Source organism: Hippocampus bargibanti, linkage group LG09 (assembly GCF_051943395.1).
Source record: "Hippocampus bargibanti isolate YZ-2025 linkage group LG09, ASM5194339v1, whole genome shotgun sequence".
Classification (NCBI taxonomy): Eukaryota; Metazoa; Chordata; class Actinopteri; order Syngnathiformes; family Syngnathidae; genus Hippocampus; species Hippocampus bargibanti.
This window is the reverse complement of record NC_142742.1, coordinates 17303886-17327186: the sequence shown is the minus strand read 5'-3', so window position 1 is coordinate 17327186 and position 23301 is coordinate 17303886. Positions and strand designations below refer to the sequence as shown.

Here is a 23301-nt window from a genome sequence, read left to right as displayed (position 1 = left end):
GATGTTTTGATAGTGGACAATGGACAGACAACCTGGAATCCCCTTAATTTATGTCAATAGATAGGAAGGTGGGCGTTCCATCACTACTGATGTGTAGTCCATTAGCTGTTCCGGATGTATGGCCATTTTGGGGACGAAAGACGGGGAAAAATGAAACATGATGGATGAAGCACAGATCAAAGTGGGTCCATCACTGCTTGTCAACGCTTTGTCCGTCATTTTTTCTTTGTTTACCGTCATTTGTCAGTGGTCAACAAACATGTTTGACATTTTTCCTTTACATACTGGATGCAGAATCTTTTATCGAATTTTGCTGTGCAGAGTCAGTTTTTTTGTCATCTCATTACCTGGCAGATTGCTCCCAGATGTGTCTTTGTGTTCTCAAAGTAGAGCGTCATCATCACACTGCCACATCCTCTCTCGGGGCTTTAGATCATAATCTAAATGGGAGGAAAACAGAGCATGCTGGCGTGATGAAGATTGCAGGACAAGTAACTCCAGGTTTCTTGCGGGCTAGTCACTGTACTTTTCACCCTACTTTGAATACAACCGGAATGCAGAGGTTAGTGAGAGTCAAGCCATTTAAGACTTTAGACAAGCTCCCGAGCTGAGACAGTTCCATTTGACTTTTCCTGCCTGGTTTCGTCCAAGTGGATGATAATGAACATGAGCTCTCAGAACTAGTTCAGTCCTAGCCACCGGGCATTATGCATTTTGAGCCAGCAACTCATCAAACCGAATCTGTGCTGCTGTCTGCTTAACCACAGTACCTTATCCTCTCATTTTTGTATATCTGTGCCCAGTGCTGTAAAAAAGGCCAGTGGAGGGCCAATTGTTAACAGTGTCTCTCAAAGAGGAGCGTATTTGAAAAATAAACACACATTTGAATCCAGTCCAGACAGATGAATGGAAGCAAATCAATCAGTCTGAGAAATGGAACATGGAACATTATGAGGGATGTTAGTGGGCCGGTTCTCGTATGTATGACATTATAGTAGTCTTTTTGAATGGTAGCTGATTATAATACAGACCATAGTTTCACCTGGTCTTACTCATCTTTGTCTACTGCTTCATGGTACATAATATCCTCCTGTGCAAGTGAGGCATCTGTTGCTCTTTGACCACTCAAATCACAGACAGCACTCAGATCTATCTGGTCTCTCTGCCAAATGTAGTTTTTTTACTTTTTGTCTGTGCAAAAATCTTTCATTGAAAGCAAGGATGTACAAGTTCAATGCTGGTGGGTCATCAGTGCAAGAGCTCATTTTGTTCCTCTTTTTGTCTTAATAATCATGATGACATCATGATATTGGTACGATCTACTATGTACCATGTTTATCATTTTAATGTCATTATTGATCTGTTTAGGACCAACAGATGGGTCTGTCAGGCTCCTCGGACAGCGGCACACCTGCTGGTCATCTGGGCATTCGTAGGCTGTCTTTTAAAATAACTCCCGACCCAACAACTTCGTGTCCTGTCATTGTCATTGTTTTTTTTGGTTAGAATTTGCGCCATTTCCTGCCATTAATTTTTTGGGTATTACTTACACCTTGTCTTAGCATATGCCATGGGGTTTACTTTGGATTCTTGTTGTTTTCAGAACGTTTTTCTGGATGAAGTTTTCAGAAAACAGTTTGTCAAGTTCACCCTGCTCCTCCCTCCTGCATGTTCTTCGGAGTCCTCCACCATAACGTTGGTGACACAAAATGTTGCCCCAAATATTTTCAAGCCTACTTCTTTTGTAGTGTGGGAGCGAATACGATCCAGTGTAACTGCAGCTGGCCGCTGTGTCCGCCACCAATAGAGTTGAATAGACACAATTCTTTTCCCCCCTATATCATTTCATAGTTTGTATTTTTCCCAGTTTTTGTATTTTTCCCAGTTTTTACCCGATTTATCCTGATACATTCACCGTTTTGTGGACAACAAATATTGAATATTTGCCTGTGGTTTTTGAATAATTGTTGCGATTGTTAAAAAGAAAAAAAAAATCATTTAGTCATTCAGAGTGTCGTGTCCACAGGCCAACAGTTACACATCCCTGGATGAAAGCATGTATTGACACTAAAAGAGTCTCTAATTTAGCAAAACACTTTTTTAATTTTCATCTTGTGGACATTTGGTTTGCAACACATGTAAGAATGCTTTTACAAGCCCTTCAGTGATCATGTTCTGGACTAAATCAAAACAATTTTGAATCCAGTCATGGTCCACTTGCATAAATATACCTACTCCACATGAGACGCATGACTGACATTAAAATCCATGGAAATGTTCCAGCCGCTCCATAATCAAATCAGAGGACTCGGGTCACTCCTGTCCGTCTCCAGCACACCATGCATTAAAAGGAGTCTTTTGCTTTCCAACCATAATAAGTGACCCTGTGAACAAATTTTGGTCAAAGTTAGTTTTGGCAACGAAACTCAATAAAACCTGGAGTACAGCCTTTGAATAACATTTTCACACTTTTCATATTCATGGATAAATTCTGTTATGAAACAAATATTAAATAGCAGGTGGGAAAACTGACCTTATGACCTTGACAATGAAGTGAAGGGCCAGTCTAATGCTTTAACTCTGGACGAGCAAATGAATGCTTTCCGGGGATTAATTCACTTCCATATCCTATAGCACAATGGATGATGGCTGCTTGTACAGAATGTGGATCTTTTACAGAGATTCAAGAGCATAGACTGTGTATGATTGGGTACATATGTGTATATATATATATATATATATATATATATATATATATATATATATATATATATATATATATATATATATATATATATATATATATATATATATAGATAGATCGCAAACTGGTCAGTTTCGCTACCTATTACAATATTATAAGCCACTGCACTAGCGGCTAGTGTTGTTTTACTGTCACGTATAGCATGAACAATGTTATTCAACTTCTTCATGACACTGTAAATAAGTGGGAAAGGCAGGAAGAAGCAAAGCCCTAAAATTACTTGCCGTTTTGCATATTAATCGATTTTCTTCAATTAGCACATTTTGAAGATTAAGAGTAGCCATAATCAAAATCACAATAAAATATTTGTCCAGCCATATGTCATACTATACACCAAATAGCAAAATTGAGACTGGCCATTCATATCCCAAAATGGCCTTTGTCACCTATGCGTGGGAAGTTGATGCGAAGCTATTTGGTGGTCATGCCCGATGGCTAGGCGGCCATGCTAGTGCATTTATTGATCATATTAATTTCTGAAATTTGTATTGGCCCATTCCAGCCAGCAATGTCAAAATGAAAGAAACACATTTAAGGAGGCTTCTCATTGTTTTAGTATGCGTGCAACTGTTTGCCCAGTTAAAATATGACCTCGCTATTTCATTTTTATGTTACATTTTCATGATGAGTGAGTGATCTTAATGACACCAAAGGCATTTTATCATGGTATTGACCCACTTTTCTATTTTCGAGCTGGATAACTCATTGGGTGGCTAAATCTGAAATACATTTCTCTTTTCCTGTATTCAAAACCCTCCTATGTGCCTTTGAGTATAACAGATTTCCCTGTTGAAAAACTGTAAATGTAATGATGACCTTTCCATGGAAACGCTTCCTGCTATAATTTGCCCGCCTCTTTCCGGAGCACACCATTCCATGTCAGGGTCCTAACTTTGCCAACACATAAAACATGGATCATAGGGAGTTCATTTTCATTTTGATGTCCACACTGGAAGTAGCCTTACTACAAAATGTCGATGTCGTCAGAGTTACAGTTCCATTGTGTCCGATTCATGTTGCAGATGAATCTACTTCACGAGTTTCCTTTCGGGTTGATTTATTTTGTCTTTGGCAAGTACAGATGGGTGTATTTTTTTCAGTGTCCTTATGATTGTTTTCAGAGCTAATGAACATACAAGGTGTTCCTGAAGTCATTCAGGTCCACGATCACTCGTGTTTGGCTTATTAGGGCTGACAGAAGACGTCAAGACTTACATCTTACTATAAACTTTGCTGATGAGTCTAGCAGACCTTCTACATGCACCATAACATCTATGAAGGAGGCTGTGGCTTTTGTCGCAGTCTAACTGTCAGAAGAGCACAGAAGAAGCATGCCCAAAATGGTTTCTCCTTACCGTCACCCTTTTGTAAACAGTTATAGGTCATGTCGCGTAGAAATAAATGTATTTTTATGGAAAACAAACTGTTGTTCGAATACATTCCATTGTGTGAGTTGCTCACGGAGGGGGCCACGGCAAAGAATTACTAAAGTTATCCATGTGATCTGATTACCCCACAAATTATGTTCGTGCAACATAAAAGACGTCATATCAAAACTATTCTCGGAATGTTGCCCTTTAAAAGTCGAATGAAGTGCATTTCCCTTAAGCACCCAAAAGACTCAACTGTTGAGGTTGGCTCACGCAAGACATGCTTTTGAGATCCCTGCTGGTTTCAATCAGGACTTTCCGAAAATCACGACTGAATTCCCCACTGTCCTTATTCCACATGAATAATTGTCCTTTGTGTCTGCTTTGTTGCAAAATTGTACACATTTCACTAAAGTGCAATGGAATTAATCTGAAGTCATGTGTGAAACTTTTCATGCCACTGGGAAACTGCACGATAATACCAGGTAAGGTATTGCTTTATGACTTTTTGATAGCCTTCATCATGCCGAACATTACATGCATAATCGAGGGGAAACTGTTTCTTTGTTCATTAACAATTGTAAATTGTGTTTTTTTTTACCTCAAAAATTATAACAAATATTTTGCCTAGTAATCTACAGAAGCACTGTTGTCCTTTCCACTACATCTTTTGTATTCAGGACATGAAGGTTCTTTCCAATTAGTTTCCTATTTACAAGTAAAACAATGAACGACCTTTCCGTTAAACTTTGTAAGCAGAGGTTTACCACTTTGAAAAAAAGTGGCTGTTAAACAATATGAGCTCATTGAAAAGCAAACGCCACTGGAGGATTTTCATCTTAATTTGTGTTCTTTCCTTGCATGTGGTAAATTGCTATTTTTTTGGTGAGGAGAGTTTTGTTCTTATCTTGCTGATGTGTACTAAATGGATGTATACTGTAGACAGATGTCTCTGTGTGGAATGGAAACATGTCCCCTATTGTTACCCTAAGTTATAGATGGGAGCTTAACAAAACCAATAAGGTTTGAACTCACATCTGGCATCCAGACCGAAATTAGATACACCTGTGGCAATGGATCAATTTGATATCAGTTGACTAATTCATACCAAAAGTATGGCACACTAAGAGTTGTGTTTGGATGGACTGTGGTTGAGGTTGAAGTGCGGAATGATTCACCCCGTCCGTCTTTCATTGTTAACAGGAGCACAGCTCTCAGTCGGGAAACAAGAGGCCTTTGAGACCTTTATCAAAGACCACGAGGACCATCACATCACCGAAGACAACAAGAATCTGCTAAAGCAGAGGTACTTTACACACAGCAACGTAGTTCCGCAGCAACAAGATGGCGGCCAAGCACTACTTCTGTCTAAATAAAGAGCTTCAACTCAATTCAAGCAATTTTCTTGGCGGCAAGAATGTCTGGCTGCCGCTGCTCACCCGCAGAAAAACGTATCCTGTAAAGCAAGGGTGTCAAAGTCATTTCTTTGCCGCGGGCTACATTGTAGTTATGGTTTCCTCTCAGGGGCCGTTATGAATTTGGGGAGCCATTAGAATGTTTCATCCCCTCCACATTTTACATATAGAGCACACAACAAATTCATGAATAACTAGTTTTCAAGTAGTAAAAGTAGAAAATAATGACTGTTATTGTGGTTTACATGGGACAGTTTGACATTTTGGTTCACAGTTTAACAAGCATCATGGAATTTCACAAGTTGGATTTACTTTCGCAGACCGAATAAAATGATGTGGTGGGCCAGATTTGGCCCCCGGCCTTGACTTTGACACTTATGCTGTAAAGTGTCCTTGAGAGTTTTGCTTTAAAATGAATTGTATTATTATTATTATTATTATTATTATTATTATTATTATTATTATTATTATTATTATTATTATTATTATTATTATTATTATTATTATTATTATTATTATTATTCGGCGGCCCGGTAGTCAAGTGATTAGCACGCTGGTTTTACAGTGCAGAGGTTGTGAGTTCAAGACCAGGTCCGGCCTCCCTGTGTGGAGTTTGTATGTTCTCCCGCGTGGGATAATTTGGAGTCTACAATCTGCGTGCCATGCATGTTTTTGAAATGTGGGAGTAAACCGGAGGAACCGGAGAAAACCCACCCAGGGAGGCCAGATCGGGTCTCTCCAAAAGCTAGTGCGATAGACTCCAGCACAGTCATGACTGTTGAGGATAAAAATGAAGGAATGATGTCTGACAAAAAGGACTGAGCAGTTAAAGTCAAAGGTCAAACCTATGCAATGGTATTTTTACATAATAATAATAATACATTTTATTTCAAGCACCTTTCAAAGCTCTCAATGACACTTTACAGTCACAGACAAGCATAGATACAATAATAAATAAAACTGAGTTTCTCCAACTATGATTTGGCATTTAGGCCAGGAAAAGAGCCTCGTTGGAAGCAACGTTTGGTACATTTCATTTCTTTAAATCCCGGACTGTCCCCTCGGAACAGGCTAATTGAACTGAGATGGAGAAAAGTGTGCTGTAATTCTTGATCCTTGTTAAGTTGGTGTGGATGGGGGGGAGGGGTGCCAGCCTGCTTTAAAAATATTTGCCTGAAGATGTATCAAAGAAAAAGTGTTTTATATGATTTCCAGTGAAATGTGTATATAATGTGCAAGGAATTAGAAAATAGTTAACACCCTTATTGTTGAAAATAGGTCAACAGAAGCCAGAAAACTTGGGGAGCAACTTCATGATGCCAAACAAAAAATCAGTAAGTTGTTTCCATCAATAGAATCACATTATGTTTGGTTCAAATTTGCCCGATTGCTTCCTTTGAAATCCCACTAATCAACTAATTGTTTTTCATCATAGATGAAAATAAACGTTTCTAGATTCAGTTTTCTTTTTTTTCCGCTGATTCTAATCACGCTCATTTTAATCATCATCATCAGCGCCATCATCATCATTATCGTGATCATCATGATCATCATCATCATAATGACAATAACCACCAAGTTTCTTGTGACCCCTATTTCAGACACACTTGTCTTAAAAACAAACTTTTTCAACATTATTAATATGGTTTATTTATATCGACTGTTTTTATTGAAATGCTAATCTTGACTTGCTTATCACAACAACATTCAAAAGTATAAATAAACTGTTTTTTGTTTAATTGATGCCCCGTCTCATTTACAAGAGTCAATTGATGAAAATAGCATGAGGTACACAGGCTCACGTGTGACAAAAATACATTAACTTTTGTGGGCGAGAGCCCTTTACATTTTTCTATTTGAATCTGCGTTTTCTTTTGTTATTTTATCTTTTTTTTTTGCAGTGTGAGAGCTGCAATGTAGCAAGAAAAGTCAGTAAATTATGTATGTACGTATTTGTAAATAATGACAGCAGAGGACACAGAGCAGTCTAAAATGCAACATAAGCATAAAAAAACCTATGCGGTTCACCATGGCTCTCCTGGTCTGAATATGTAGAAAACATAAAGTACATGCATACATCAGATTATGATGACTCATGATTTCCGCCAATAATCGCACCGGCGGTTTGAAATGATTGTAATCTGAAACATATAAATATACAGTGCACATCAATGGTACTCTTGATTCTGTATTTTAAGGTTGATTTGATTATGGTAAAACACCCAGCAAACGTCTTGGTGCAGTTCAATACGACTGCATTAAGAGACACTTGGAGCTACATTCCTTCGAGATGAGGACTGTTTTTAATGGACGGTGGTTGCCTCTTCTGACTGGAAAGTAGTGCTGTAATATTAAGCTCGTTGTGCTCGCCTGCCATCTTGGAAGCTCTGCTTGGAAACTAAATGCAATATTTGTCTCTTGGTTGATGTAGAGCGGAGGAACAGCACAATATAGATAAAAGCTTTTTACTGCTTTTCTCTGCTGTTGGATGTTTTCGGCATTTGGCTCAAAATCAAAGCGGGGCAGAGTAGCCTCTGCAGACATTTGTCCAAACATTTCCTCGGTTTACAGGGTTATTCTTGGCCACTTTGGATACTCATGGAATCGAAACGCACCAAAGGAGCATATGCTTTGAGCCCTCAGGTCCAAAAAGCACACAGACATTTATTTCGAAGGACATATTGAACCGTGTGCATGGCAACCAGTTATGAACAGGAAGGAACATCTTGATTGCTGCAGCAGGCCTGAAGAATTTAAGCGAGACATTCCCATATTGATCTGATGGCATTTTCTCCATATAGGATGGTTTTGAAAGCAGCATTCTCAGAGTACAACATGTGTTCTTTGTGTCCCTTTCCCCATAAGATATGAAACATGTCCATTGTTCAATAAACGTTTATAACCCGCTTACACGTCAATCCGGTAAGGGCACAGAATGCTAATAAATAACACGCAACTCAAAAAATGAATTTGCAACCGCTGTTTAATGAACAGGCTATAGATTTTTTTCTGACGCACATTCCACTCACCACACATGGATAGCATTTATCATCTCGCCATGGTGCAGCATTACGAGTTGAACCTCCGGATGACAAATAGTTGATGTGGCTAATCTTGAAACCCGTGCTTTACATCCACAGCATGACTTCTGAGAAAATTGAGAATAGGGGGGGTGCTGATCTACGTTTGAGGAAGTTTGGCGTCTACAGACGTGCCTTAGAGAGGTGAAATGCTTGGACGAAAGTGTAATGCAGCATTGCACGTGGTTGATACTTGAGACAATGGTGAAATCTTTCATTTATCACAAATCTTTGTGTCTGTGTATATGTGTGTGTGTGTTTGTGCGTGTCTGCGTGTGTGTCTGCATGTGTCTGTGTGTGTGCATGCGCGTGTGTGTGTGTGTGTGTGTGTGTGTGTGTGTGTGTGTGTGTGTGTGTGTGTGTGTGTGTGTGTGTGTGTGTGTGTGTGTGTGTGTGTGTTTCAGCATGTCATCATTGTTATCCTTGCATTCCATGATTTTAAAGTGAATTAATTTATCATACTTGGTTGGATCCTGATTTGTTGACTGTCGGTCAGAAGCAAACACGGGGCTTTGGCTTTTAAAAATCACACCGTAGCCTCACTGATGCAAGGCTTGGCCATATGATCTTTCCGCTGCATATTCCTGGAAAATGATCTGAAGCTAATCATCTGCAGAGCCTCCAAGGTCAAACACAAACTACTTTTACCAGCTAAATGACCTCCGATTTGTTTGTGTTTGGAAAGGATTTTCCCATGACACGGATGGGGAAAGAAAAAAAGTCCTCAAATGTTCTTTTCAATGTAATCATAAAAGCCCTACTGCAGGCAATATTTTAACTGGCATTATTGAAACCTAAATGCGACAAAGCAGTCTTGATCGACATTGTCGCAGCCACAGGAACACAGATGTGTTTCTCACACAGCTTCCTGTTAACATTCTTCATGTTGCAAGTGTAAAAAGAAGTTAGCCTCAGCTATTTGCCTGCTACCACCCAAGCTGTAATCTTCTGATTAAGAGAAAAGCAAACACGAAATGCCTAAAACCACAGTTTTGCACTGCTAAAGTGAGAACTTAACTAATTTTGGAAAACCATGAAAAAGTGCTCAATACCAGCTCCTAAATTCAACTCTCATGAGCCAATTTTGTAGTCATCATTTGATTAGTCCACACAAATGTAGATTTAGTAATACTATGCATTTAACAGGTAGTGAAGAAAGAAGTTTCGTTTAACAACTTTTTCCATTTCTGGCAATTCGAAAGGGTTCATAGTAGGTTTGGGGCATTATTTGAATTTTTACCAATTCCATTTCCAATTTCAGTTCTTTATATTTGATTTTGAAGTGCAATTCTTAAACAATATATACAGTATGTATGTCTGTATGTATGTATGTATGTATGTATGTATGTATGTATGTATGTATGTATCTATGGATGGATGGATGTATAGACGCAGTAGCATATGTTACTGAAAATGAGAACAAAAGACTGATCAGTATAAAAGAAACATATTGCTCAACTGTCTCAATAAAAAAAAGATACTATTGGTCAGTGCACACATTTTTTAACAGATGATTAACATCAAGTGTTGAACGAATGCTGTTTTGGGGGTCTTGTGAAACCTGTGATATTTTAAAAGTGGTTGGTTATTTGCATTTGAAGTTGTTTGTACTCACCCGATTACAATTTTGCCAAAATGCAGTGCATTTTAGGTTGCGAAGGGGAGCTGGGCAAATAATGGCACTTGATTAACGTTTACATGTTGTTCGAACTCATTTGCACGATATCGTATTGTCAGTCTTGCAATGAAGCAACTTATCACTACTTGGAACAAATATCAGCCACATTTCTGATCGGTGTCTTGTGCATGTGCACACACTTTGATAGCCGAAAGATGGCTTCTTTATCAAGATGGCGGCGCGTGAACACGCAGCGGCTCCCCTCTCCCGGCAAATTGCCGTTTTCATGTTTATTATGTTTGTTAAAGTCATTATAAGTGCCTTGCATGCTGGGTCCGAGAGGACAGTAATTTCATCTGTGCTGTATGTCATGCATATTAGCATATTTGACAATAAAGCTGACATTGACTTTTGACTTTGAGGTTGATAGAAGGGGTATCCAAACAGGGAATTGATTTTTTTATCATTCGGAGGATTTCGGGAGAATCGCCAAGTCTAGTTTGTAGTGATAATGCCCAGCTGATGAAAACGTTCGCTGTGATGTCACTTGCAATAAAGGATGAGTTTGACACCTCTGGTTTATATCATGCTCTTGTCCTGGAGGTATTCAATGGTGTGACGGCACCTGCAGCTCCCAGTTGGAAGGTATCGCCACACGCAAGGTTTCAGAGCTTGCACTTTAAACCTTCAACTGGCTGCAGGATCACTTAACAGAGTCCTTCAACTGTACAGTGTCCATGTTCGAGACCTGGTGAATGTCATGGAAACTGACCACAAATGATCCGGCCACCCAATACCTTGAAGAGGTCTCATTCACACACGTAATTGTCTGAGTAATTTACTCGTCTTGCTATCTGATATACTGTCCATTTCATTTCATCTAAATCTGAAATTGCTTCCTCTATGGTTTATATTGTTTATACACCAGTGTTCCTAACTGCGATTGAGTTCAGTCGGTCACCATTAAGTCCGGTTGTGGCTCATCCATGTCGCTCACTTTTGAAATTCGATCTTTTTATTTGGGGAATTCAAGCTTTTAATGATTGGCAAAGAGCATGATGAAAAGATGAGTTACCCATATGTTAACCCAGTGTGAGACCCATAAGTGAGGCAATGATCCAATTAGCCTTTTGGATAACAGATGCCTTCTTGCTCATATTCTTTCTTTCAATGTTATGCAGATATGTCACCTCAGTTGATGCTTTTGATGTTGAGTTGATGTGTGTCTTTTGAGTTGATGTTTTTGTGATCTGGGAATTTGGGAACTGTTCCTATCATCAGTGAAAGTTTTCCTGTGTCATTGTGGGACACTGTCAATTCTCAGCCGTGGCCAGTCATGGCTCACTCGTTTATTCAGTTCTCATTGCTTACATATATAAACTGGAAGGCGAGTGTTCTAGTGGCCGCTTGTGTTTAGCACTATTGTAAGCATGTTAAAGCACAGGTTTTTCCAAAGAGTTTTTTTTTCTTGGACAATCACTTTCTTTGTTCTCTTGTTGTTTTTGATACTCCACTAAGCACCAACACATATCATTTTCTTGCTGTAGATTCATGTGCCAGTAAAATGAAAGATTCTCAGATACATGTAAGAGAGTGAGATGCAAACACAATGTCACGTTTACAAAATGACTTGTCCACAGTAGATGAAAGTCATTAAAGCTAATCAGTATCATCTTTTGGTGCTTCGATTCGATGTCAATGGTTAGACAACAAGTCATTTGACAATTTGCACGTGAATGTTTATTTTCAAAGTCATTGTTGCTCAGAGACAAGAATAATAATCAACATGATAAACGCTGACACGCATGTCCAAATAGTTATGGTGCTGGTAGTGTCAAGATTAATTCTGCAATGTTTTTTTTTCTTTTGGGATGGGGGCTGGACAAATTACATTTTTCATAGTCAGCCAAATCCTTCAGAACCATTGGGATAACATTTCATCGATTTTGTACGTTTTTTTTTCTTTTTTTAAGTTAAAGAAATGGAATGTTATGCAACAGAAATTTTGTTCAACCGACCTGAAGACAGTTGCAGGCCTGAGGATGATATCCAGTCCCTGGTGTTGTCTATGTATTGCAGATTTATTAATCTCAAAGGATTTGCAAAATATCATTGAAAATTGATTTGTGATTTTTTTTTTTCCAAATACTTTTGGTCACTTACAAAGTAAAACACAATAGATCACATCTTGTTCATTTCTTTTCAAATTCATTGTGGTGGCGTTTAGCGCCAAAACTGTTACAACCGTGTCAATGTCCCAGTATTTGTGAACCTAAGTGTAACTTCAAACTGACAAATGTAGTGTGTACTAACCACCAGTGAAAAAAATATATTTCTAACTGAACATTTCCATTCAAGAAGAGGCAAATAAATGTGTTGTGCATAACTGCAGTTACAATGCTGTGTCGCATGTGGTCAAAATATTTGGTATCCCTTTGTTCATATAATAAATATACGCTCCATTTTCACTTAAATTAACTAACTAGAAAGTAATAGAAATAACAAATAACAATGCAAACCCAGGCAAAGAACTCATAAAACGGTTAATGGTGGTTTCCTGAACTTTTTTTGCACAGTCCACTGAGCACAACTCAACAATTTCCACTCTGGCATTTTTAGCTGTTATTTATTACAGTGTTCCCTCGCTATTTCACAGTTCGGTTATTAAGGATTTCATTGTATCTCAGATTTACATTTGTGCCCATAACATAACGTATTGCAGTTTTAACAGATTTTCCTTTGCTGTTTGTTCCTTCTAAGCTGAACCAGTCAAAAAATGAACATTAGGATATCATTTGGTATGAGTGAGAATGTGTCTTCGAGGAGGCAAAATGTGCTCGCCTCTCATTAATTTCCAAATGCAGTCCATGTTCTAAACCACTCAACGGTTTGTGATTGAACTGTTTCCATCTGGACTGCCTGACACCCTGGCGTACGATATACCCAGTTGGAGCACCTACAGCAATGGTTCTTAACCTGTGGGTACAGCGTGCACCAATATTCTGTTTTTAGTGTTCTCTGGTCAATCGAATGACACTTTGAGAAATATTCGGTTCACAAACTCAGAACATTGGTCAAATGTGTCGTTATTTTATTGAGAGTGCCACCCCTAATGGAGCACAATGCATTCACTCCAAGGTGGACAGCAAACAACTGCGTTTAGAAATTGTGAGCGGAGCACGTTTGGAAGTTTTAGAAAGAGCACTATTATGTCCAAATGTTCATAATTTTGTTTCATCTTCTCGCTTGGTCAGATGAGTTTAAGAAGCAGTTGGAAGTGCGTCGCAGGCAGCGGGCAGCTTCAGGTATGTTTGTTGCGCATCCCCCAAAAGAATCAAAACTTAATACAAATTTCAGATGACCCCTAGAACCTCATTCTAGTCTATACTCAAGTATAATTAATTGATCGCAAATCCTCAATGTTGAATACTCTTAATGCACTGTGATATTCATGATGCATAGGTGTGATTGAAAATCATAACGATGTTGGGGCGGAGATGGATCCAGTGGAGGAAAACCTGCGTGAACGCATTGAAAAAGAAAAAAAGATGTGAGGTTTATTCAACTCACAGTCATGGGCAATTGCCTCTCTCTACTCCCAATACCTACAGAGTGAAGCTAATGCTAGCAAATATCGTGTTGCTCATGTCCTCCATTAGCTATGAGAGATCTGCCTGTCACTTGAAAGCGTTGAGAACGGAGATTGAACATCTCCAACTGTTGCTGGAGAGGGCCAAGGTTAAACTCCACAAGGATTTCCAAAAGTGGTGGAACGAGGAGGCTTCCGATGTGCAGGTGAGTGAGCTCATCTCTCTTCTCTACCCATCTGGAAATAGCACATAAAGTATGGCTAGGAACACATAATGGTTAAATCAGTGTCAAATCTGAAGTGCAGTTTTAAATGTGTTCTTTTGTGGGTGAAGTTTTTTTTTCTTTTCTTTTTTTGAACATCAATCGTGGCCTCTAAGGACACTGAAGTGTATGTAAGTTGATATGCACATGTCCCTGACTTTGGAGGCCCTTTATGGCACCAGTGTGACCTTCCCAGCCACTGTTTAACATTCTACAGGGGAGGTACTTGGTCATTTTTCATTTGTAGGAGAAAAGTACAATGTGTTCCAAAACGATTATGCATTCAGAATAGGATTTATGTTCAATAGACATTAGGGTTTTAGTTGTTCCTGTGATTTTGGATTTGTTATCCTGTCTGTTTATGATATCAATCACAGAAAGGTTTGAGAGTTATAAAACTGTGTTGAATCAGAGAGAGGAGTGAAAAATTGTGATTCCGATGTCATATTATCAGTCTAACTCTAATGCATGGCCACACAAGAATTACTTCACAACCATGTGATGAAAGAACTCAGCTGGCATATATTAAGACTTTATCATCATAAACAAATGGAACATAATGAACCCAGGAGCAAATGACCTTTGCTGGAAAAAGGCCACCTTGTTGTTGGAAGTACTGTGCATGTGCAATTGATTTCAACAATGAAACCGTGTCCAGTGGTATTTTTGCTCATTAATTTGTCTCTGTGACACGTGACATGATGTATAGAAGTCAAAAAATGAAGCTGGAGGTCGGACAAGAGCCCAGTGTGAAACCTCGCCGCCATCTCCACACAGCACTCCACATTTTGAGTGAGTTTCTTTCATTTCTCTCTTAAGTCAATGTTTATGGTTTTAAATAGCAGCCTCCCCCAACCAAACTAAGCCGTACCAGGTTAATTTTTATTTGAGCCAGAATTGTTGCAGAGAAAATTACCAACATTTTTTTACATACATATGATCACATTTCAGTTTTTTTAAGTTTAAAGCTGTATAGTTAAATAGCTTTTTTATGCATTGTAAACCAAGTTTCCTGATATACACGCCAAAAAAATGATGGTACCCATCTTTTGAAAGAAATCTGGAAGAACTTGAATTGAACTTAAGTAATAATAAATACACATTTTATGAAAATCAACGAAAGAAATGTAGACTTTCTTTTTAAGCAGTGGTTCCACAGAAATATTTCAGGAAAAAAAATCAAAAAGCGGATCTAGAAAAGATAAAAATAACTAAATGCTGTCTTCACAGTCCCCAATCATCACAAATGTCTTCAAAGTTTTGATCAGACAGTTGGCCCATTTAAATGGTATCAGAGTTGTTTGGTGTGTACCACACTAAACATGGACCAGAAGCAAAGGAGGGAGTTGTCTCAGGAGATGAGAAAAAAAAGTAGAGATAAGCCCATGAAAGGTCAAACCATCTCCAATCAGTTTAATGTTCTTGTGATTACAGTTGCACATATCATTCAGACAGAAATTTAAGATCCACAACACTATAGCCAGCCTCCATATACATGAGGAAAATTGATGACAAAGATGGATAATTCAAAAACCAAAAGAACCGAGAACAAGAAATGAAATATGAATTCCAAGGTCAAGGTCCATCAGTATCAAATCGCAGCATTGGATGTTGTTTAAACCAAAGTTGACTTCATGAGAAACCACTGTTGACAATAAATCATGAAAAAGTTACAATGGAATTTATCAAACTGCATGATGACGTGCCATAAAGCTGCTGGGGAAATTCTGAAATTTATTTTTGACAAAAATGACAAATGAATGCATAAAGAGTCTTTTAATCCCAATGTCACATTTCTTTCCATTTAAGAACTCTCATTCCCAAGGCAGCATTGCCCAAAATGATGCCAGAGGAGCAAGTGTCTGACCTCACTTCTTCATCAGAGTGGAGGTAAACAGATTATTTCTTAAATCATAGCAATCGGTAAATATTGGTAAATATTTTTATAAATGATTCTTAAAAACTATGTAATTGATTAGAGGTGGAACAGTAGTGGATTAGTTAGCATGTCTCCCTCACACTGAAGAGGTAGCAGGTTTGATTCCAGCTAGGAATCAGCTAGGAAGGCCGGCTTCCTATTTGGAGTTTGCATGTTCTCCCCGTGCCTACTTCGGTTTCCTCCTACATTCCAAAAACATGCATGGATGGTTGATGACTCTTGTGAAGAGTTGAAGATAACTGAATAAAAAAATGGATGGATCCATGTATGGATGTTGTTCAATGGTACAAAAGTTTGTTTTGTTTTTTGTATGTTGGGAAACATTTATTGACTTCATGAACATTCCCGGTTTAGTGTACAGTGTCACAGAGAGCTGGACTTTATCCAACATGGCTTCGGGTTATAAACAGCGACATTCAGGACTGTTGAGAGTACAAACACAATAATAATAATAATAATAATAATAATAATAATAATAATAATAATAATAATAATAATAATAATAATAATAATAATAATAATAATAAATTTCATTTACAAGCGCCTTTCAAAGCACCCAAGGACAATTTACAATTAAAATAACAATAAACACCAGAACAATTAAACCATAAATAAAATAATAAAGAATAAAAGAGTTGATTAAACTAAACTGTGAATGCAATTTTAAACAGATGGGTTTTGAGGTGGGATTTGAAGGTGAGAAGAGAGTCAATATTTCAGATGTTTCGGATGGGTGGAATTGAGTTCCAGAGTTTAGGAGCAGAGCAGCTGCAAGCTCTGCACCCCATCTTAGTGAGAGGGCACACAGACGTGAGCGGAGGATGGTGATCTGAGGGGCCGGGAGGGAACAGAAATTTGAAGGTCAGACAGATAGGGGACACAGTTGAACTGTCAATAGTAAGTTTATGTATGGCTTCAAATGTAAATTTATCCACTGCAAGGCTAATAAAGGTAAATCCAAAATGTAAATAGAATTATTTTGAATTTTAGTCTTAGTTTGACAGGAAGCCAGTGGAGCTGCTGAAGGACGGACGGGGGTGATGTGGTGAAAGGGGGGGGGGGGTCATTATGGTCCGGGCTGAGGAGGTCTGGACTAATTGGAGTTTATGGAGACATTTTTGATGGACACCAAAAAGTAGTGAGTTGCAATAGTCAATACGGGAGGTGATGAGACTATGGACGAGGTTAGCAGAGGTGATAGGGATGAAAGAGAGACGGAGACGATTTATATTATTGAGATGGAAATATGCGGATCGTGTATATTATTTATATGGCAGTGGAAAGATAGTGAGCTAACGAGGATGACACCCAGGCTCTTGACCTAAAGGGAGGGGGACACAGTTGAACTGTCAATAGTAAGGGAGAACTGCTGGCTTTGTGTCGAGTGGATTTTGACCCGACGAGGAGAAGCTGAGTTTTTTTCGCTGTTGAGTTTGAGGAACGGAGTGATGCTACAGGGAGAAGAGGTAAAGAAGGTGGAGGATTTTAAATACTCGGGGTCCACTGTCCAAAGCAATGGAGAGTGTGGAAAAGAGGTGAAGAAGCGTGTCCAGGCAGGCTGGAACGGCTGGAGAAAAATGTCAGGTGTGATGTGTGATAGAAGGGTTTCAGCTAGGATGAAAGGAAAGGTGTATAAAACAGTGGTGAGACCAGCCATGATGTTTGGACTGGAGACAGTGCCACTGAAGAAAAGACAGGAAGCAGAGATGGAGGTAGCAGAGCTGAAGATCTTGAGGTTTTCTTTCGGAGTGACCAGGTTGGATAGTATCAGGAATGAGTATATTAGAGGGACAGCTATGGCCAGACTGAGATGGTTTGGACATGTCCACAGGAGAGAGAATGACTATATCGGGAGAAGGATGCTGAGCGTGGAAATGCCAGGCAGGAGACTCAGAGGAAGATATAAGAGAAGGTTTATGGATGTCAAAGGTTTATGGTTGTCAAAGAGGACATGAAGGTAGTTGGTGTGAGAGAAGAGGTAGTTGGTGTGAGAGAAGAGGATGCAAAAAAAAAACGGGTTAGATGGAGGACACTGATTCGCTGTGGCGACCCCTGAAGGGAAAAGCCGAAAGGAAAAGAAGTAGAAGAAGGCAGTGTGAAACGGATGAAGGTAGAAGAGAGGCATCGGGTTTGCTGGAGAGGTAGAGTTGGATGTCATCCGCGAATCACTGAAAGTGTATGCCAAAATGATGGAAAATGTTGCCAAGGGGAAGACGGTAGGTAATAAAGAGAAGGGCCTTGGGGCCCACCAGAAGACGCCAGAGAGGGCCGTGAAATGAAGGAGTACACACAGTAATCAATCCAATTGTATACATTCAACAAAAGGAAGGTCATGGTGTTGTCATTGCATTTTGATGGTGCTTGAAAATCATTATAGACGTGAGAGGTTTGCTTGACAATGTCGTTTCAAGCATATTCCATTTACTATATGACACATTCAAAGCACTATTCAGGTGAAAATACAGATAGAAGGTCTAATTCCAAGTGCTACCAATTACTACAGAGCCACTTTGTATCCAAAGCAATGCTAAATTTGACAACTGTACATAACCATGATAATACCCATGGGAGAAAGAATTCATGTTGTAATACATCTTATTTCTTTGAAGTGGGCAATCTTTTTGCTTTTAAAACAGTCTTAAAAGCCCCTTAGGTTTTTATTTTGTATCAAAATTCCATTATTGATAAAATTTCTTAAGTATTGGGAAAAGAACAACCCACAACCATAATGAGTACAAGCGTGAAAGAAAATGGATGGCTGGAAGTCTGGAACAAGAACTAAATAGACCAAAAGGGCTTTAAAAATCTTTCCTATAAAAACACTCGCACACATTTTCAAAGTTAAGGATTACTGAATGTATGCCACAATGTTTTTATTGCATAAAACATATTCGTGGCAGCACAGTGTATGTTATCTTGTATGTCTTAGAGTAGAGAAATTCTACATTGGACTCTTGGCAATCCTTTCTGTGTGGAGTTGTCATGTTCTGTCTATACTTGGCTGAAATAACCTCCCACATTTCAAAAACCTTTCGCTTTACTGAAGACTCAAAGTTTCCCGCACTTGTGAATGTCACTGCCTGTTTGTCTATCCGTGACCTGTAAGTGACCCGTCTTGGCAGTACATCACCAAAATTCAACTGGGATAGCCTCAACACACATGAGCCGTACATTATCCTAAACAAGATAAGCAGTGGACTAATGAATGAAGACAAAAAAAAAACAATGTGCATCTTGTCCAGCCACATGAAGCTATGCATTTGTGTTTCAGGGCCCTTTCCAAGTCATCTCTCTCACCATCTTCTATCCCTCTGACTGGAGACCGGCAGGCGGATGCTGACATCCTGGCCTTCATCAGAGCCCGGCAAAACCTCCTCAGCAGAGCAGGTAACGCACAAACACAATGAACACTGTAGAGTAGTAATTCCCAACCAATGACTAACAGCACATTAGCGTACCTTGAGGCATCACCAGTGCCATGAGAAATGTTCCAATTTTACTGAATTGATCCTTATGTATCAGTGACAAATCAAATAACACAGTTGTCAAAATCAAGGCCTAGGGGCCTCTGGCCCACCTTGTGATTATGTGGCTGACAAAAGCAAATTATGCATGTCAACTTCCATCTTAACTTTGCTCACTAAAATCTGTACCACAATTTCAAATTACGATATTTATTTGGGTTCTCTATCATAAACGGCAGATGAAATAAGCCGTAACTACAATGCAGCCCGTGACAAAAATAGTTTGATGTCAATGTATCATGTCATTGTTTATCTTTAACCATGATGTTGAGTGACAAGCAGAATAAATGAAATATCTTCCACTTAATCGTACAAGGTATATTAACCTGTAGATCCGAAGGTTATAGCTAATCCTAACCAAAACAGTTTGTGAGTAAATTGAGAAAGGGACATTGTTTTTTCATTGTACAGTTTGTTGATGCAGTCACCCCTCACTTTTCTCGGTTGATGGGGAACGGGACCACCCGTGAAAGACAAAAATCCCGAAAGTAGGGTTCGCTCCCACCTCTATCCCCCTCGTATAAATTTTTGTACAAGGGTTTATGGGTAACCAATCATCCTACAGCCATGTACAATATATTTGAGTCAATCGGCATTGTTTTCTGAACACAGTGCTTTTGAGAAAAAAAAATGTGATGCCCCCAGGCCACGAAAATCAAGCTGAGAAATAGCGAGGGATCACTGTAGTCCTTTTTGTGACATTTTTGTTTGGATGTCTGCCTTGAAATGTTAAGATTTCTGACCCAAGTTTACCCAGCTAAAGTATTTTTCATCTGACCCTCACCAAGTTTGTTCGGGTGTGCCCTAAGGTTCTGTTCTGGGCCCCCTCGTTTTCATTCACTACTTCCTCACCCTTTCAACATTTTCCCGTAAACTTAATATCCTCTTTAATTGCTTACTTTTCTTGGATACACAGCATGCCATGTCCTCCGTCACCTGATGTTTTAGCAGTAAATTACTGTAAGTGGAAAAATTTCTCTTGTGGTTGCACTCATTATCCAAAGTTGACAATTTCTCGATTCCTGAGTTCCCCCATTCAATAAGCATACATATGTCACAACCCCATCGGTTTACTTCCAATTGCAATACCAAAGGACTACACCTATCCTTCTCCCCCGCGGCCACTTCTGTCCACCTTTATCTTTGTCCACAGGCCTTGTTCCCTCCCATTATGACTTCTGCAACGGTCCCTCTCTCAGCTTCAATGAGTCCAAAACTCTGCTGCATGTATCATAACGAGAACCCCCCCTCCATAAGATTTATTGTTTCCAGGTTAAATCAAGGATAAAATGTCAGCTTCTGCGCCCTCTCAAAGCCATTCACAATCTTGCCCTTCCATACTTGTCTGACTTGCTCCACTACGCTACTCTAGTTCACGCAGGACCTTAAGCCCGCTTCTGTTTTTGACTCTCGTTTTGTCCAATGGCCTTGGGATTCTTGAAAAGCACTAACAAGTAAAATGCATCATTATTAGGATTACAATGTGTGTGCTTTGGCTCAGTTGAGTTGTCGAAACACTGGGGAGGCTGATCGGTTGAAACATTTAATTTAACAATCAACACTGCCCTCTTGAGGGAACAGGAACGTGTCTTTTCCACAGGCTCTTGTATTGAATGAATGATTACTTTCTGTCAAACACAACCCTGTATACACCACAAATTATTTTAGTTCAGTTTATCTTTTTTTTCTTACGCCGTGTAGCACGATCTGTCGAGCAGACATACTTTCAAGTTTTATTTCGGTTCTCTTTTATGTACCACTAATTCTTGGTCAGACCTTCACATTGACCGTTTGAGAAGCTGCTTGCTTTGGCATATATTTCGGTGGATTTTAGATCTTGTGGTTTGCAACCAGCTATTCAGATAGTCTGAGATCATGGAGTATACACAGAGAGACAAGGAGAGTGAGTTTCGAAGACATCAGACAGGAAAACAAATTAAGGAAGAAATTTGCCTTCAGAGGTTCCAGCTTTTCTTTCCACTATCTACTTCTTTTGTGACAAAAGGCTAATTTGCATGCTTGACGTAATGGTGATTTTAGTCCCACAGCAAGTTTCTTCCTGGGGTTATTTTGTTACATCTCTATTTGTCGAAAAGGTTTAAATCCCAAATGGAGAATAATAATAATAATAATCATACATTTAATTTCCAAGCGCCTTTCAGAACACTCAAGGACACTTTACAATTAAAAGAATAATACACATAACAATAAAACCAGAAATAAAATGATAAATAACAAAATAGCTGATTTAAATTAAACCGTGAATGCAATTTTAAACAGATGGGTTTTGAGGTAGGATTTGAAAGTGGGAAGACAGTCAATATTACGGATATTGGGTGCAAGTGAGTTCCAGAGTGTGGGAGCAGAGCAGCTGAAAGCTCTGCACCCCATCATGGTAAGTCGAGCAGAGGACACACAGAAGTGCTTAATCCTACTGAAACAAAATGCAAATGTAAATGTCGGCACTATAGAGAATCAAGTTTTCATATATATATATATATATATATATATATATATATATATATATATATATATATATATATATATATATATATATATATATATATATATATATATATATATATATATATATATATATATATATATATATATTGTCATTGATTTCCTAAAAAAGTGGTATTATGTGACTTTCTTATTTCAGGTGCCCTTCAGAAATAACATCAAGTTATGTTAGTGGGAATCCCAGGAGACTTCAAGTTATCCTTCTTACAAAAAGACACAAGGAACTTTGTTGCCACTCAATTATGGAGACACGAAGAAGAAGCATCACAAGTGGTTCCGAAGCATCGACTCAAGAAAAGGGTCCGGTGCCGACACATATCTTACTAGAGTCATTGCCAGTGTACTGTTTGAGCAACAGAACTACTGTATATAAATCAACGCGCCGTCATCCATTTGATCTGAACAAATGTTGTTCTAAGATATCAGAAGACAGACAACCAGAGGAAGCCAGCTGTCGTCAGCATATCATCAGTTGTAACCTCTTTAAGTGTTGAACACCAACATGATTTATGTGTGGCAAATTTTCGGTGACCATGAATATAAATAGCTCTGAAAATAAGGGGAGAAAAAAACATTGCTTTCGATTAACGGCAAACTCATTCACTGCCACTCACACATTTATTCAGAAATTGAAAATATGATGTAGAGCGCCATACCCAAATGTGTTCGGGTTTTGTTTTGTATTTAAAAAGAAGAAGAAAAAAACATAATAATAATAATAATAATAATAATAATAATAATAATAATAATAATAATAATAATACATTTAATTTACAAGCACCTTTCAAAGCACCAAAGGACACTTTACAATTAAAAGAACAATAAACACCACATCAATAAAACCATAAATAAAATGATTCATCATAAAAGAGCTGATGAAATTAAACTGAATGCAATTTTAAACAGATGGGTTTTGAGGTGGGATTTGAAAGTGGGAATAGAGTCAATATTTCGGATGTTGGGTGGAAGTGAGTTCCAGAGTTTGGGAGACTTTGGACAAGGATAGCAGAGGTGTGATGGGCAAGAGAGGGACAGAGATGATTGATATTACGGGGGTGGAAATATAGGGTACTGATTTTTCATCCTTTGGTGCCGATAAAGCACTGGCCACGCCCTCTGGCATTTTTTTTGTTTTCCACAAGGGGGCAGTATTTCCCTTTTTTCATGTAAGCGCTTTGTTCCAGCTTCAGCTGTTGTTAAAGCGCTGTATAAACCA

General features: G+C 38.7%; 1 protein-coding gene across 1 annotated transcript in view; it reads left to right on the top strand.

Annotated features, from left to right (window-relative positions):
• Positions 1 to 22821, top strand: part of kif6 (kinesin family member 6) — a 65327-nt gene extending 42506 nt beyond the window's left edge. The window contains exons 14-22 of the mRNA XM_089004396.1: positions 5338 to 5440; positions 6828 to 6883; positions 13502 to 13552; positions 13710 to 13797; positions 13907 to 14042; positions 14809 to 14891; positions 15909 to 15989; positions 19310 to 19425; positions 22225 to 22821. Of these exons, the coding sequence (XP_088860522.1) occupies positions 5338 to 5440; positions 6828 to 6883; positions 13502 to 13552; positions 13710 to 13797; positions 13907 to 14042; positions 14809 to 14891; positions 15909 to 15989; positions 19310 to 19425; positions 22225 to 22241 (731 nt within the window). The 3' untranslated portion in view covers positions 22242 to 22821. The remainder of the gene's footprint in view (positions 1 to 5337; positions 5441 to 6827; positions 6884 to 13501; positions 13553 to 13709; positions 13798 to 13906; positions 14043 to 14808; positions 14892 to 15908; positions 15990 to 19309; positions 19426 to 22224) is intronic.
• Positions 22822 to 23301: the final 480 nt, after the last annotated feature.